General features: G+C 43.2%; 1 protein-coding gene across 1 annotated transcript in view; it reads right to left on the reverse strand.

The window, feature by feature from the left end:
- The window catches only part of adamts14 (ADAM metallopeptidase with thrombospondin type 1 motif, 14), a 208,427-nt gene that overhangs the window by 50,757 nt on the left and 138,616 nt on the right, over window positions 1–19,054 (reverse strand). Inside the window, exons 3-5 of the mRNA XM_072456808.1 lie at window positions 15,530–15,726; window positions 5,204–5,287; window positions 64–220 (exon numbers count right to left, since the gene is read on the reverse strand). Of these exons, the coding sequence (XP_072312909.1) occupies window positions 64–220; window positions 5,204–5,287; window positions 15,530–15,726 (438 nt within the window). The remainder of the gene's footprint in view (window positions 1–63; window positions 221–5,203; window positions 5,288–15,529; window positions 15,727–19,054) is intronic.

Raw genomic sequence — 19,054 nt, forward strand, 5'->3', positions numbered from 1 at the left:
CCGGTTCTGTTTTTGTGAAGGGAAAGCGGTCTGCACAGTCCCGGATCGAGTGCGATACAGTACCTTGCATACCTGCGGGACCAAAGTCTTGCCTGGTGAGGAAGATGGCGTGGTCGTGGTACTCGGCGTGCTCCGGGTCGCGCCGCTGCTGCGTGTTCGCCCAGCGGCACACCTGCTCCAGCGAGCGCGACGGGTTCCCACGCTCGATCAGGCTGATGGACTGAGGGACAGAAGAGGTGTGAGCACCGGGAGGGTCGCCATCGGGCAAGACACTGCACTGGGAGGGTCGCCATCGGGCAAGACACTGCGCCGGGAGGGTCGCCATCGGGCAAGACACTGCGCCAGGAGGGTCGCCATCGGGCAAGACACTGAGCTGGGAGGGTCGCCATCGAGCAAGACACTGAGCTGGGAGGGTCGCCATTGGGCAAGACACTGCACTGGGAGGGTCGACATCGGGCAAGACACTGCACTGGGAGGGTTGCCATCGGGCAAGACACTGCACTGGGAGGGTCGCCATCGGGCAAGACACTGAGCTGGGAGGGTCGCCATCGGGCAAGACACTGCACTGGGAGGGTTGCCATCGGGCAAGACACTGCACTGGGAGGGTTGCCATCGGGCAAGACACTGCACTGGGAGGGTCGCCATCGGGCAAGACACTGAGCTGGGAGGGTCGCCATCGGGCAAGACACTGCACTGGGAGGGTTGCCATCGGGCAAGACACTGCACTGGGAGGGTCGCCATCGGGCAAGACACTGCACTGGGAGGGTCGCCATCGGTTAAGACACTGCACTGGGAGGGTCGCCATCGGGCAAGACACTGAGCTGGGAGGGTCGCCATCGGGCAATACTGACAAATATGAAGTATCTCGATGAGTTATGATGATTTAGACCTGGTTTCATCAGGTTTAGACTTGTTTTAGACATGATTATTAATGCTAACAACAGCTAGCATGCTAACGGCGTACTTTCTAGTTTTACGGACGATTAAACGCTTCATAATTAGATGCAGACAGCACACAGCGGACTCATTTTGAACCTAAGAGCTGCCTTTACGTCGTCTGTGCTGAGGAAAACCTAATTCTCTCAACTACATAGACGTGTAAAGACACTTTAACTCAAATACTGCCAGCATTTTTTTGCATTGGGCAATACAGAGTCGAGCGACAAAACCGTCAGAAAAAACGAGTTAGAACATGTCTTTACACGTCTTAGTCGAGGTTTATTGTCAGACAAATGTGAAATGTCTGTCTAATGAGTCACAAAAGTGCAGCAGTATTACCTTTACCTTTAGTTGAACGTTTCTAACACACATTTTAAATCTCTAAACGAGGCAGAACGACGGCTCACAACACGGGCCAGACTGAAAACACCTCCTTCTCATTATGTTGCTATTGTGTGTGTAATAAGTGCAGCCATCTTTGATACGGCGACTCTGGTATTTCAGAAATAATAGCAAATAATGACACTGTTATGAGTGGAGAATAACGCTCTGTGCGAATTGAACTGTGCGTTTTTCTACAGTGCAAACCGAGTTAACAGTGATATCGTTTTAAGTTCATAAAAGATCAAATGAACCCATCAGATTACGTCAAATGTGTTGTGAATAGAGATGTAAGGATTCTTTTGTTGTGTCCCTGGTGTAAAGTATATTACAAATGTGGCTGTTTTTCTACTGGACTTTGGACTGATCGGTATCTACATTTCCATCAAACCGCCCCAGGGCAGCAAAGGTAACATATTTAAAGTCTTTATGGCGGTTTAAACTACACATTTAACTAAAACGCAGTGAACACAATTATATTTCAGATTTGACGAAACATTTTGCCCGTTTGTCCCCAGTTTGAACCATTTGTGTAAAGTTTATAATTGTACTTCCTGGTTGAACATGAGCACAAATATGACATAGAGGTGATTCCACAGCTGTTACCATAGCAACCAGACTGTAAACAAGAGCCAAACTCCACATAAATGACACAACAGTTCTGATCTGACACAATAATACCATAAAACACCTTTATTTAGTCCAACAACGGTTTAAACTGTCTCTGTGTCGCACACTGATGACATCACAGAGGGATTCAGCTCCACTTCCTGTCATTTTAAACTCTTATTTTTCACAATTGCTTCACAAACTGCAACTTAACGGAAATAAAACAGTGATTAATATTTAGCACAGGTTTTACACTGTTAAACTAAATCAGAATTAGAAAAACAGCAGAACCTTTAATATGGACTTAAAGTGTTTTATTTAATAATTATTAAGAATGCGTTATACTGTGTAGCCACTTTGAATGAATAAACAGATAGTAAGAAACAAAACTGGTTCCAACTGTATTTGAATTTTGAAAGAAAGACCATTTCTAAATGATTTTCTTATTTATTTTTTATGTTTGAATTGTTCTTATTCTTAGATAGACATTTTTTTTGCTTGTTTTGTTTTTTGTTTGTTTTGTTGTTTGTTTGTTTAGTTTGTTTGTTTGTTTGACCGAGAAAAACATACTGAAAATTAAAAAAAAATATTTCAGGTTTAATTATTTTTTTAATTTTTTATTTTTTTTTATTAATCTTATGAAACAAATAATTACAAATTTAGTTATGTATTACATTCTTACACCTGCTTTTGTTCCCTTTGGAATTCGTTTTTAAAATAATGTAAAAAAAAACAAAACAAAAAAACCTCAAGTTCCATTTAGGTCTTTTGGCATTGGAGTGCCCCCTCTTTTGTCAGAAAGACTAAACAATGAAAAAAAAAAGAAAAAAAGACACAATTAGGCAACGTGACCGCTCTCACCGTGAACACAATACAAACACAGAACCTGGAAAGAATCCGGCGCTGGTTCGGGAACTTAAAAACGACGGAGGAGAAGTCCGGATGTGACGCAAAAAAAACAACACGGGGAAACTTGAAACAGAGTTATTTGTGAGCGCGCAAAAAAATATGAACAAAACAAAGGGGAATGAAGCTAAAAAAAAACAAAGTAATCAAAGGCATGATCTTGATGAAGGAACAACGCGTAGTATAAACTGTAATTTAAACATAACTGGTTTTTCATAGTTTACGGTGTTTTCTTTATTCATTTATGTTGTTGTCGAAGTGTCTTGGCCAATGACCCAATGAGAATCGATCATTTTAAAGATTAAAAACAAGTATTATTTCACTTTAACCAGCCCATTGCAAATATCGAGCGCTCTATTATGTGCATTTATTTGGATTTTTAACGGCTTTTCACGAGCGCGGATGCGGCGAAAACAGGAAGCCCGTTGAAGACGCGGAACATTGAACGGAATCAGACGAACAAAGAGGTTTGATATCGACGTGTTCCACTCGGCCGAGCCTCTGCCGCTGTAACGACCGCATGGCAACGCCGCCGAGGACTCTGGGAAGCATCGCGGCGCCGCAATTAAAACCGATCCGAGCAACAAATGAGCCGGGAACGAGAGCGCGGATGTGACTCAATCCCGTCTCCGGGAGATGAACATGAAATTATAATAAAGGGGAAAAGAACACGAGAAGGCAGCGATTTGACTTTGACGCGACGCTTTTACTGAACATTTGGAAGTTATAATGTTCTTGTTTGTTGAAAGGTTTTAGTTTGTTTTCCTCACGTGGTTTGGTCCTAGTTTGAGCCCAGTTTAGTCTTGGTTTGGGTCCTGGTCGAGTCCAGGTTTAGCTCCGGGTTTAGTCCCAGTTTGGTACAAAGTTTCGTGTTGCTTGCTGGTGTGAACGCACAAGAGAAAAGAGCTTCATTGTGACGAGGGACGTCACGATGAAGTCATGATGACTGCGAAAAAACATCGCGATTCATCGATTTTTCACGATTTTTTGAGCCTGTGACCGAACGACAGTGAAATCTTTCATTTTCTTTCATTCTCGTGGTCGAACGTGTGACTGTTCCTCAAGTTTGTGAGCGGCTTTACGGAATTTAACTTTATGAAAGACAAAATTAAGTTAAATTAAGTTAGAAATAATTATTTACATTTAGGTCTATTTTTTTGGGCTTTAGATCGAAAAAATTTCAAGTCTAATTTTGACTCTATTTGGTGTGTTTTTACCTGTTGTACATTTAAATGATAGTTCTACACGGATCGAGCAGGTATTTGTGGAGAAAATGTTGAAAAATCTGTAGAAAATGACAGGAAGTGACGTCACACCTCATTCCGGTCAAAGTTTATGCAGAATTTACACAAAGAAACAACTTTTTGACTCTTTAAACATGAATTCAACAAAATAAAGTCACTCTCATATATTTTTTTTGTCAAATAAAAACTTTAGATGAGTTTTGGCCCAGTGTTTGCTGGGTAATTTCCTACTGTGATGTCATCAATTCCAATCAGGAAGTTAAATTATAAACCTAAAAAATGTGCTGTTCTGTGAGAACATTTTTTATAATTTTTAGCAAAATTCTAAATATATTTTTCTTAACTGCATTTTGGTTCAATGAGTCGTTCGACCTGTAGAGGGCGCTTTACCTTCTAAAACTCTCACGACTCTTGTGTTTCTATGCGTACGATTATAACCTGGACCTGGACCCGCCCACCTCACCTGTCTGTAGCCCACCTCACCTGTCTGTAGCCCACCTCACCTGTCTGTAGCCCACCTCACCTGTCTGTAGCCCACCTCACCTGTCTGTTGTAGCCCACCTCACCTGTCTGTAGCCCACCTCACCTGTCTGTAGCCCACCTCACCTGTCTGTAGCCCACCTCACCTGTCTGTTGTAGCCCACCTCACCTGTCTGTAGCCCACCTCACCTGTCTGTAGCCCACCTCACCTGTCTGTTGTAGCCCACCTCACCTGTCTGTAGCCCACCTCACCTGTCTGTAGCCCACCTCACCTGTCTGTTGTAGCCCACCTCACCTGTCTGTAGCCCACCTCACCTGTCTGTTGTAGCCCACCTCACCTGTCTGTAGCCCACCTCACCTGTCTGTAGCCCACCTCACCTGTCTGTTGTAGCCCACCTCACCTGTCTGTAGCCCACCTCACCTGTCTGTAGCCCACCTCACCTGTCTGTTGTAGCCCACCTCACCTGTCTGTAGCCCACCTCACCTGTCTGTAGCCCACCTCACCTGTCAGTAGCCCACCTCACCTGTTTGTAGCCCACCTCACCTGTCAGTAGCCCACCTCACCTGTCAGTAGCCCACCTCACCTGTCTGTAGCCCACCTCACCTGTCTGTAGCCCACCTCACCTGTCAGTAGCCCACCTCACCTGTCTGTAGCCCACCATGATCATCCGCACCAGCACGATGTTGATGTCGGCCCCCAGGGACTCGTCGTGGTAAATCTCGTCCACCTGAAGACGCAGAGAAGTACTTACAGATACACATACTGCAGATACACATACTGCAAATACACAAATACATACTGCAGACACTCAGACACATACTGCAGATACACAAACACATACTGCAGATACACAAACACATACTGTAGATACACAAACACATACTGCAGATACACAAACACATACTGTAGATACACAAACACATACTGCAGATACACAAACACATACTGTAGATACACAAACACATACTGCAGATACACAAACACATACTGCAGATACACAAACACATACTGTAGATACACAAACACATACTGCAGATACACAAATACTGCAGACACACAAACACATACTGCAGACACACAAACACATACTGCAGATACACAAACACATACTGTAGATACACAAACACATACTGCAGATACACAAACACATACTGCAGACACACAAACACATACTGCAGATACACAAACACATACTGTAGATACACAAACACATACTGCAGATACACAAATACTGCAGATACACAAACACATACTGCAGATACACAAACACATACTGCAGATACACAAACGCATACTGTAGATACACAAACACATACTGCAGATACACAAACACATACTGCAGATACACAAACTCATACTGCACATACACAAACACATACTGCAGATACACAAACACATACTGCAGATACACAAACACATACTGTATATACACAAACACATACTGTAGATACACAAACACATACTGCAGATACACAAACACATACTGCAGATACACATACTGCAGACACACAAATACATACTGCAGATACACAAATACATACTGCAGATACACAAACACATACTGTAGATACACAAACACATACTGCAGATACACAAAACATACTGCAGATACACATACTGCAGACACACAAATACATACTGCAGATACACAAATACATACTGCAGATACACAAACACATACTGTAGATACACAAACACATACTGCAGATACACAAACACATACTGTAGATACACAAACACATACTGCAGATACACATACTGCAGATACACATACTGCAGACACACAAATACATACTGCAGATACACAAACACATACTGCAGATACACAAATACATACTGCAGATACACAAACACATACTGTAGATACACAAACACATACTGCAGATACACATACTGCAGACACACAAATACATACTGCAGATACACATACTGCAGACACACAAATACATACTGCAGATACACATACTGCAGACACACAAATACATACTGCAGATACACAAACACATACTGCAGATACACAAACACATACTGCAGATACACAAACACATACTGCAGACACACAAACACATACTGCAGATACACATACTGCAGATACACAAACACATACTGTAGATACACAAACACATACTGCAGATACACAAATACTGCAGATACACATACTGCAGACACACAAATACATACTGCAGATACACAAACATACTGCAGATACACAAACACATACTGCAGACACACAAACACATACTGCAGATACACAAACACATACTGTAGATACACAAACACATACTGCAGATACACAAATACACACTGCAGATACATGTACAAGTAGGATTACGTGTGTCGATGAAAAGGACACAGGGAAACCTCGATGTCAGTGAGTTCTTACCTGGTTAAATAAAGGTTCATAAATAAATTAAATAAATGTTCGGGAGCCACATTGTCACAGGGAACATGGAAAAAAATAATAAAAACTATATCTATTTATCTATATAGATATTAATATAGGAGGCGGGGTTTGTCAACGACACGGAATAAATGGTTTTCTTGTCATTCCTTTGTTTGGCGGGATGTTTATCGTAGTTTTACACCGGCGAATGGAGCGTTTGTAAAGACAGAAGTGAAAAGAGAGTCGCAGTGAGTGGCATCGCCTTCTAACGAGGACTCGGTCGGTCTTACTGTCCGGTTGTGACGGATTAAACGAACAAATGAAATGCCTCAGACGTGGAACAATTTCACCAATTTTCCGCACAAAAGTTTGAAATTTCAAAGCGTTCAGGGCCAGCATGAATTTGCATAAAAGTCATTTGTCTGCTGAGCGCGGTGGGACTAAAGCGCGGGATGATTTAGTGGAATAATTGCTCTTTCTCGCACAGGGGCCAAGCCGCCCGCGGGGCCTTTGCTTCGCCGAGTCGTTTCGCCGCGTCTCGCCGTCCGCGGCGTTTCTCGCAGTCGTGTTTGTCATGGTGAAATTGCTCGTTTACGGTTCGTCTGTGGGTGCCGTTGTTTTTGAATCGTGAGTCGTGATTTCGCTCGTCGTTCCCGCCACCGGTTGGAACGCTCGGATTCTCCAAACGCGGCCGAAGCTCCTCCCCCTGACGGACTGGTATAATTGACCCCATGACCCCATTAGCCCTGAAGGCTAGGACCAGGAGCTAGAAGTATCGGTCTCTTACTCGAGTAAAAGACGCTCTGACAGTAAATCTACAGTGACAAAAGCTTTATGTTGACAATATTAAAGCGCCCCCTACAGTTCAGATAAATATATTTTAAATGTTTGCAAAAAAATTTAAACATTTTATCACAAAATAGCAAATTTTTTAGGTTTATAATTTCACTTCCTGTTTGTAATTGATGACATCACATTAGGAAATTACCCAGCAACCACTGGGCTAAAACTAATCTAATGTCACCATTTTTTTATTTGACAAATAAAAATATGAGAACAACTTTATTTTGTTGGATTAATGTTTAGAGAGTTAAAAAAGTTGTTTCTTTTGTGTAAATTCTGCATAAACTTTGACTGGAATGAGTGTCCCTGGTGTGATGTCACTTCCTGTCATTTTTTCTACAGATTTTTCCATGTTTTCTCCACAAATACCTGCTCGATTGGTGTAAAAACTATAATTTATAAGTACAACAAGTATAAATACACCAAACAAAGTCAAAATTAGAAAAATCGTAAAAACCTGTCGAGGGCCCTTTAAATGTGTTTATTGCGCCGCTATTTAGTTCTTCTTGTCTAACCTTAAATATACCAATTTGTGTGCACTATTTAAACTTTTATCCTTCAGATTACATTCAGATTCAATCATAAATCAGACGTCATGTAGTATTTGATTTATTTTTTGCTTATTTCTCATTCGGCGTTCAAAAGTTCCGAAGTCATTCATAAGATAAGATAAGATAAGATAAGATAAGATAAGATAATCCATGAGGTTATTTATTAATTATCGGAAACATTTCAAATATCTAATGCAGTGGCGCTCTGGATTTGACCCATATTGGTGCAAATACAGCTCCTTTGTTAAACACTTTACATAACACACGCAAATGCCACCTCGTTTCTTCAGCCGCGCCCGACAAATGACCTCTCGGAGCAAAAAAAACCCACGCGCATTCACGAATATTGCGCTAAAGAACCGACGTTTCGCCGCGACGGGGGCCTTTGGTTCGGCTTTGAATTACGACCCACGGCGCACAAAGGCTCCTGCGCCGAGAGCAAAGACCTGGCACTCGTTCAAATTTACTCGAGAAAGGAATTCGAGCAAATATTCCATTCACACGGGAGCGTTCGGGCCAATAAAGCTTTAAGGTGCACAGCGGTGGCCCAGGAACGCTCGGGGGCCTTCAATTAGGTTCTCCGGGGGGCTTTTCGGAGCGTCTCGGGGCCCGGACGACAGATCCACTCCACCATCTTCTCACGTTTTATCTCCGTAACGTCCACAAACAAGTCTACTGTTTAGTCATATCAGCGAGAGTAAAGATGTGACAACGGGACTGAAAATAACGCTAAAGTGGTGATAAGCGAAGGCAAATCCAGAAAACAGACTTAGACTAGAGCTCAGAGTAGATCCAGGACAAGACCGGGTTTAAATCAAGACTAAACAACAAATTACATCAGTCATGAACCACAAACTCGCTCTAAAGCTGGTCCAGGTCTTAAATATAACTAACTTGGTTCAATTTGTGTTAAAAAGTAGTACATGAGATTAAATCATCAAGAAAATATGTTATTCTCACAGTTTGCATCACTCAGTTTGAAGGCACAAAGTTGCGTAGCATCGAAAAAATAAAATAAGATACATTTTTAATCATAAGAAAACGGGCAGCGAGACAGTTCATATGAATTAATCATTGGATTTATTTCTCTTTTCGGTGCATTATTCATTCACTCCGGGAAGTGTAGCCACAGCGGCCCTGACCCTACACTGATCGGCGGGCCGGGTTTGGCCCGCAGGCCGCATATTGACGACCCAGATGTAAACAGAGGTGGGTGATTAAACTGTTTGAAATAAAATTGTCCGTCTCAAAGTAGTTTTTATACTTTATAAGAGACAAAAGCTGTTCTGTCGTCTTTTCTTCCAATTAACTTTAGTCTTTACTCTTACAACTAGTACAAGTGAGTAGTCTCCCAAAATATTTGAGTGTTCTTTTTATTCTTACCGTCATTTCTTACCATCACTTTGTACTTCTACTTGAATAATATTATTTTAAAGCATATGCTGCTATATTTTAGGCTTACGTCAAATATCACTTACTGACTTACTACTACAGTAACTACGACTACAGTAACAGCAGTAAATACAGTAACTACGACTACAGTAGCAGCAGTAAGAACAGTAAATACAAATATAGCCGCAAGCGGCAATGATCGGCCCTCGCCACGCCGCCGCCACGCCGCAAGAGGAGGGGGCGCTAACGCGCCCCAATTGTCCTTTTATTACGCCTACTGCTGAATCTGTGACGCTGTCACATCTTCTCCCCTTTGTTTTACCATCAAAAAGCAATTTTATTTTGAATTCTTGGCACAATGTGCGGCTTTGCCGCACAGACACCGTGACTCTTTGAATAAAAATGTGGATCACTTTTGATCCTGAAGATGAGTCTCACCAAATTTCAGGTTAATAGGGCTGACGCCCTAAGAGGAGTTTGTGAAAGTCTAAAGTGTAAACATGTTCTGGCGATTTCCCCATTGGAATAACATGGAAGGTTTCGGTCATCGTTACGGCAACGCCATAACAATTATGACATGGCTCTCATTGACTTTTTTGATGGGGATGCTAAAATTGAGTTGTGTGTCAAATTTCATATAATTTCGCAAAACTAAACATTTAACCTCCATATAAAATCTGTAGGGGGCGCTGTGGCGCCAAATGAATTTATTTCACTTCAAGTGGGTTTAGGGCAAAGAGTTTAACAACTGATTCTAATTTGACGCAATTCGGACTTTATCTGCGCAAACGGCAGAAATTTTAAATATGGGAGATTTCTGAAATTCTAGCTACAGTTTGCGGCTTCGCCGCACAGAGACCGTGAGAGGTATCAATGTAATTTGGATAACTTTTGATGTCCCACTCCTCAGTAGCATTTTCACCAAATTTCAGCTTTTTAGGGCCAACGCCCTGGGAGGAGTTCGTAAAAGTACGACGTTTGGAAAAACTCCAAAATCATGTTTAGCCATTTTTGAAGCAATATGGCCGACATTTGGTTGGGCGGACGGCGTTGCCGTAATAATATTTTTTACTTCTCTTGTCACCATCTACCTCTGCGCCAGATTTTTTTTGGGTCATTTCCCATCTCTCAATGCATTTTTGGTACATTTGGGGGCGCTGACGCGCCAATTTTTTTTATTTTAGAAAAGGGAAATAGCCAGAATGTAGAGAGGCACGATTTTTAGAGGTGTGCAAATTTTTGTGACTTTTCGTCAATGTTCACTGGGTGAAAAATAGGGGGGTTGGTCCCGAGAAGAAGAAGAAGAAGAAGAAGAATAATCCGATGCGAAAACAATGTTTCCCATTTTTCAAATATCATAAACTATACATTTTCGGAAAGCGCTCGCGCTTTCCTACCTCATGGTGTGGGTCCCTGGTCACTGACGGGTACTTTCGTTAATTTTGAGTGGGCTCCGCCCACTTTGTGTTTTTGGCCCTCTATACAGTAATAATGTTCAATTTTTGCATTACATGCTTATATGCACAGAACATGCAAGAGATGGGGAACGTATTCGTGAGCTACTTAGGGCAAATGAGTGCTTTATATGGGGATGACGACCGCTTCGCGGTCGTCGTCCCAATGTAAAGTGCTCGTTTAGTGCGCACTTTTGCACGGGCTTCGCCCGTTTACAACGGTAATGTTCCATTTTCCTACTATTAATTAGTATGCACGGGGCGTGCGTGAGTGAAGGAGTGCGTTAGTGAGTGTTTGGAAGTGGGCGAGCGCTTCGCGCTCGATTTTGTGCGCACTACGTGCGCACTTTCGCAGCCGTGCTTCGCACGGCCTTACGAGATTAATAGGCCTCTCGCCAGCTTGTGGTGCTCGGGCCTAATAATTACTACTACAGTAACTACGACTACAGTAGCAGCAGTAAGAACAGTAAATACAATAATTACTACTACAGTAAATACAACTACAATAACAACAGTAACAGCAGTAAATACAGTAAATACAGTGAATACTTCTACTAAGTGCTCTGGTTGCTGCATTTATTACTCTTCATTACTTTACTATAATTTCTTATCCCTTTTTACAATAATTACATAAGTTACATTTATTCCTTCAACACTAATAAAACAGCCACTTCTGACAATAATTAGGCTATAACTAATTACTGACTCCAAAACGACTTCCAGTAAAGTTACGCAAACGCCCGCCTGAGTCTATCTAGTTACATTCCACGACGGCTAATGACAAATCCAGGAGCCGAGGGGCCGAGGGGCCGAGGGGCCGAGGGGCCGGACCCGCTTTGGCTTTAGTGAACGAGAAGTGCAGATGTGGAGCAGAGGCGTTAGCTTAGCCTTAGCCTGCTGTGAAAAACGTGCCCCCGACCCGAACAACGCAGCCCATTGTGAGAGGCGCGCGGGGTTAGCGGGGTTCGCATTAGCCGCCTAGCACGGACAGCTTACTCCGGGCGGTACCGTCAACTCGGCGGGATTCGGTGGGATTTGGGAAAGAGAAGGTCAGCGTTTTTTTTTTTGTCCGAAATGCGACCCGCTCGTCCCGCCCTCCTGTCGCTCGTCCGTCAACGTCAGATCAGATCACGTCAATCAGATTTCCGGTTCCCGTTTGAGTTGCGCTCGGTTAGTCTTGGTTAAATCCAGCTTTCGTTCTGATTTAGCGCTAGTTCAGTCCGTTGTTCTGTCCATTTACTACTTAGCTGGTTTGTACCGTATTTTGTGGCTCATTTCCTGTCCAAATTCCTATTGACACCACCTTATACCAACATCCCATTTGTAACCATTAGCACCCCCTCCAACATCTTCAATTAACTACCTTTTCTGTCATTTTCTGTCATTAAACCATCATTGTCTTTAAAATTACCCTTCAGTTTTATGTTTCGTTGAGTAATTGCTTGTTTTTCTCGGCGTTGTGGGGGATGGGGAGGGTGCCTGGGCGACTTGTGGTACTGCGCGTTGCTATGACAGCCCCGTTCAGACCCCACAGTCTTTTCTAATTGGCCTGGTCCAATCGGTGACTGCCGCAGCTCAAGCCGGCGCTGAGCAGAATCTGACTCGGGGGATTTGGACAAGCGGATTATGGTGGAAGGAGCCGCACCAGCTCAAAGAGAAGGGTTTTTTCTTTCTTTCTTTCTTTCTACGATTTTGTGTGTAATCCAGAGACGGTGTGAAAGACCAGGCCTGGGAATGTGGCCATGTCATGGAGCTGTGGACACAATGAGCTGTGGGGTCGAGGCAGAGGACATGTGTCTTTAAAATGATGATGTTGTAAATAATTCATTTTTAATTTGGGAAAAAATATGATAAATTCAAAAACATTTACACTGATTTTTGTGTGTGTGTTTTTTATTGTGTTATTTGACATGATGGCAACATTTTGTGGTTCTTTATAATAACTAATACTAACTATATAATGTTTATAATAACTACACATTTGATAATGATTCAGGCTGAGAATCATAACTCCACTTAATGAAGTTGTCACTAAGCCTGAATCATTTTTAATTGATTGTTTGTTCGTCATTAATTAAGTGTTTATTCATGATTTGGTTATTAAGGTTATTAAGCTTGACTAAAAAGATTTAGCAATTTGAAATTATTACTGCCATCAATTTCTTTTAGGGGTGCAAAGTTGGGACTAAACTGGGACAAACCCGAGAACCAAACGGGACCAAAACAAATCTGCATTGGGTATAGGCTTTGTTAATTTTACATCCAATTCTATCTTATTTATTTATTTTATTTATTTTATTTATTTTATTTATTTTATTTATTTTATTTATTTTATTTATTTTATTTATTTTATTTATTTTATTTATTTTATTTATTTTATTTATTTTATCCATTTTATTTATTCTAAGCCTCATTAGCTTCCACATGTGATCATTAGCCTGATGTATAATATAATACATGTGTTTTCAGCACTTGTCCTGTTGTGATCTGCTAATAAGCATCTGTCTCTTTATTAATCACCTCTGCATTAATGATCTTAACTTTCATTAAGTCTCTAATTACAATAGTTTACTCTTGGTTTGAGTCAGACATCGTTGTGTTTGACCTGGACATGTTTCTGAAGACGTCAAAACACCTCAAGTTAATTACACCTAATTAAACGCAGTCGTCTGCCAAAAAGAAACAAAGATGTCCCTCACCTCTGCAGCCATTCAAATAAATGCACTCTCTCTCCCTGACATCATCACACGCATCATGTTACTCCACATCGCTAAAGCAAGTTACCACGGGAATACAACCAGAAATATACCAAGACGTGCAACTGATTAAAATAGTCCTTTGTGCTGTTTTACGTCTGTGGCCCACAAGTCCAAGTCAAGACCCAAGCCTGTGGCCCACAAGTCCAAGCCTATGGCCCACAAGTCCAAGTCTGTGGCCCACAAGTCCAAGTCAAGTCCCAAGCCTGTGGCCCACAAGTCCAAGCCTGTGGCCCACAAGTCCAAGTCTGTGGCCCACAAGTCCAAGTCAAGTCCCAAGTCTGTGGCCCATTAGTCCAAGTCTGTGGCCCACAAGTCCAAGTCTGTGGCCCACAAGTCCAAGTCTGTGGCCCACAAGTCCAAGTCAAGACCCAAGTCTGTGGCCCTCAAGTCCAAGTCAAGTCCCAAGTCTGTGGCCCACAAGTCCAAGTCTGTGGCCCACAAGTCCAAGTCTGTGGCCCACAAGTCCAAGTCAAGTCCCAAGTCTGTGGCCCACAAGTCCAAGTCAAGACCCAAGCCTGTGGCCCATAAGTCCAAGTCTGTGGCCCACAAGTCCAAGTCTGTGGCCCACAAGTCCAAGTCAAGTCCCAAGTCTGTGGCCCACAAGTCCAAGTCAAGTTCCAAGTCTATGGCCCACAAGTCCAAGTCTGTGGCCCACAAGTCCAAGTCAAGTCCCAAGTCTGTGGCCCACAAGTCAAGTCCTAAGTCTGTGGCCCACAAGTCCAAGTCAAGTCGCAAGTCTGTGGCCCACAAGTCCAAATCAAGCCCCAAGTCTGTGGCCCACAAGTCCAAGTCAAGCCCCAAGTCTGTGGCCCACAATTCCAAGTCCCAAGTCTGTGGCCCACAAGTCCAAGTCAAGCCCCAAGTCTGTGGCCCACAAATCCAAGTCCCAAGTCTGTGGCCCACAAGTCCAAGTCAAGCCCCAAGTCTGTGGCCCACAAGTCCAAGTCCCAAGTCTGTGGCCCACAAGTCCAAGTCAAGCCCCAAGTCTGTGGCCCACAAGTCCAAGTCAAGTCCCAAGTCTGTGGCCCACAAGTCCAAGTCAAGTCCCAAGTCTATGGCCCACAAGTCCAAGTCTGTGGCCCACAAGTCCAAGTCAAGTCGCAAGTCTGAGCCCCACAAGTCCAAGTCAAGCCCCAAGTCTGTGGCCCACAAGTCAAGTCTCAAGTCTGTGGCCCACAAGTCCAAGTCAAGTCGCAAGTCTGAGCCCCACAAGTCCAAGTCAAGCCCCAAGTCTGTGGCCCACAAGTCCAAGTCCCAAGTCTGTGGCCCACAAGTCCAAGTCAAGCCCCAAGTCTGTGGCCCACAAGTCCAAGTCAAGCCCCAAGTCTGTGGCCCACAAGTCAAGCCCCAAGTCTGTGGCCCACAAGACCAAGTCAAGTCCCAAGTCTGTGGCCCACAAATCCAAGGCAAGTCTTATGCTCTAAGTCATTAAGTCCTTTCAAGACTTAAATACAAAATTACAGCTTGAATTTGCGCAATATTTAGACGATTGAAGTGGGCGGGGCATGTTCCAGTTCGTTCTCCTCAAATACATCAAATATAAAAGAGAAACATCAAGGCCCCAAGTGAAGTCAAAAGCGCACTTACGATATTCATGAGCGTGAGCACGTAGTTCTGCACGTGTTCTTTCCCGTGGAACCGCACGACCGAGTCGTCCACCGCCAGCAGCACCTCGATGTTATAGTCTTCCTTCTTGGCGTGTCTCCTCTTCCTCTCCGACTCCGACAGCTTGTGCTCGACCACGTCCAGCGCCCGCGGCAGGTTGGCGATGCCAAAATCGGCCACTAGAGGGCGGAGGCAACGGGAATTAGAACGTACAACGCCGTGGAAGTCGAAATGTGCCAGCAGAAACATGTAATATGTGCACATTTTGACACTTTTACAGTCTTTTTGCCTGTTGTTTGTTTTTAGAGATGAAATAACGTATTTTCTGGACTATAAGTCGCACCTTTTTCATAGTTTTGCCGGGATGCGACTTTTACTTATATTTATACTTATATACTTACTGGAGCGACTTATATGTGATATTATTTGTTATTTTCACACTTGCAACCTGAAATGTGGTTGCAAGTGTGAAAGAAAAGAAAAAAAGAAAAAAAACATATGTTATGTTTTTTTTTCTTTTCCATTTTAGCCTAACCCCTAACCACTAACCCTAACCCCTAACCACTAACCCTAACCCCTAACCACTAACCCTAACCCCTAACCACTAACCCTAACCCCTAACCCTAACCACTAACCACTAACCCTAACCCTAACCCCTAACCACTAACCACTAACCCTAACCCCTAACCACTAACCCTAACCCCTAACCCCTAACCACTAACCCTAACCCCTAACCACTAACCCTAACCCCTAACCACTAACCCTAACCCCTAACCCTAACCACTAACCACTAACCCTAACCACTAACCACTAACCCTAACCACTAACCCTAACCACTAACCACTAACCCTAACCACTAACCCTAACCCCTAACCCTAACCACTAACCCTAACCACTAACCCTAACCACTAACCCTAACCCCTAACCACTAACCCTAACCACTTACCACTAACCACTAACCACTAACCCTAACCCCTAACCACTAACCCCTAACCACTAACCCTAACCCCTGACCACTAACCCTAACCCTAACCCCTAACCACTAACCCTAACCACTAACCCTAACCCCTAACCCCTAACCACTAACCCTAACCCTAACCACTAACCCTAACCACTAACCCTAACCCCTAACCACTAACCCTAACCACTTACCACTAACCACTAACCACTAACCCTAACCCCTAACCACTAACCCTAACCACTTACCACTTACCACTAACCACTAACCCTAACCCTAACCCCTAACCACTAACCCTTAACCACTAACCCTAACCCCTGACCACTAACCCTAACCCCTAACCACTAACCCTAACCACTAACCCTAACCCCTAACCACTAACCCCTGACCACTAACCCTAACCCTAACCCTAACCCCTAACCACTAACCTTAACCCTAACCCCTAACCACTAACCCCTAACCCCTGACCACTAATCCTAACCTTTACCCCTAACCCCTAACCACTAACCCTAACCCCTAACCACTAACCCTAACCCCTAACCCCTAACCACTAACCCTAACCCCTAACCACTAACCCTAACCCCTAACCACTAACCCCTAACCACTAACCCTAACCCCTAACCCTAACCCCTAACCACTAACCACTAACCCCTAACCACTAACCCTAACCCCTAACCACTAACCTTAACCACTAACCCTAACCCTTAACCCTAACCCCAAACCCCTAACCCCTATCCCCTAACCCCTAATCCCTGATCCCTAACCCCTAACCCCTAACCCCTAACCCTAAACCCCTATCCCCTAACCCCTAATCCCTAATCCCTAATCCCTAATCCCTAAATTTAACCCCTAACCCTACGAAACCCCCAAAAAGTTCTTTAAGCGTAACGCGGGAGCTCTGAATCCTGCGCTCTGCCAGACGCGCGGGTGATTCCGGAGGATTTGACGTCAGATTTAAGATTTTGCGTAGGTTGGATGAAGGAGGCGGGGCTAAGGCGCATTCCCGGGATATCGAGCATCTGCTCCCGTGACCGACCGTAAAAACACGATGCGGTCGGAGGATTACGGGGTGGAAAAAGGCTTCGCCGTCGCGCGCCGAGTTTGTCCAAGTGCGGGTTTTATTTGCGCCCGTAAAATATGTTCTTTGGGTTATTACGGTGTTGGAAATACTTTGCTGCATATTTTGTTCTGGAGTGCGAGAGGACAGAAGGAGGGTAATATAGTTAGAACCATAAACCCGCAGATGTACGAAGAGTCGCCAAAAACGTTATTCAAGACGTTTCAAAATAATATGACTCGAGTAGAAGTTGTGGTTGAAGAAACGGGTCGAGTGAGAGTAAAAAGTATGTGGGGAAACTACTGAGAAGTATTACACGTAGTACACGCGCGGTACACGCGCGGTACACGCAGTACACGCGCGGTACACGCAGTACACGCAGTACACGCAGTACACGCGCAGTACACGCGCAGTACACGCGCAGTACACGCGCAGTACACGCGGTACACGCGCGATACACGCAGTACACGTGCGGTACACGCAGTACACGCGCGGTACACGCGCGGTACACGCAGTACACGCAGTACACGCGCGGTACACGCAGTACACGCAGTACACGCGCGGTACACGCAGTACACGCGCGGTACACGCAGTACACGCGCGGTACACGCAGTACACGCGCGGTACACGCAGTACACGCGCGGTACACGCAGTACACACGCGGTATGACTCGACCGTAATGGTTTATGTGAGTGCGATCAGCTAAATGCGATAATATAAGATAAGATAATTTAGCTTGAAAATTTGGTACAGCTTTAAAATGATGTTCCTTAGTAAACTATGCATTTATTTATCATTGTAATTTATGAATGAATTACCGTATTTTTCCGGACTATAAGTCACACAATTTTTCATAGTTTTGGCCGGGTGTGACTTATACTTATATTTATACTTATATACTCATACTCCAGTGCGACTTATATTTGTTTTTTTCTTCTCTATTATGCATTTTTTGGCAGGTGCGACTTATACTCCAGAAAATGTGGTAATTTAATTCTTATTTTATGTAGCTATTTATTTATTATTATTTTTAAATGTCTCTTGTTTATTTATTTATGTGGCTATTTTTTTATTATTATTGACATTTTAAATGTATTTATTTATTGAATTATTTATGTATGTAGTTATTTATTTATCACTATTTTAAATGTATCTTGTTTATTTATCTATGTGGTCATTTGTTTATTATTATTATTGTTGTTGTTTTAAATGTATTCATTTACTTATTTATTTATTTATTGACCTTTATTTAACCATCGGAACCTCTTTTTCAATTGTGACCTGGGGCAAACATTTATTTTATTTTTTTAAATCACAAAAATATTGACACAATTAACAGAACAAATTAAAAGTTTACATTTAAAAGCGCATAATTTTTTTATAGGGTTTTTTATGTTTCTTATTTATTTCTAAATCGCTCAGAAAACCTGTAATCTCAGTTCCGCTCGAAGGAAGTTCCGAGCTGCCGGAGCATCTTAAGACTACTTCACAC

The sequence above is a fragment of the Eucyclogobius newberryi genome, unplaced genomic scaffold, assembly GCF_026437365.1.
Source record: "Eucyclogobius newberryi isolate DKJ021-1_F unplaced genomic scaffold, fEucNew1.0.hap1 SCAF_20, whole genome shotgun sequence".
NCBI lineage: Eukaryota > Metazoa > Chordata > Actinopteri > Gobiiformes > Gobiidae > Eucyclogobius > Eucyclogobius newberryi.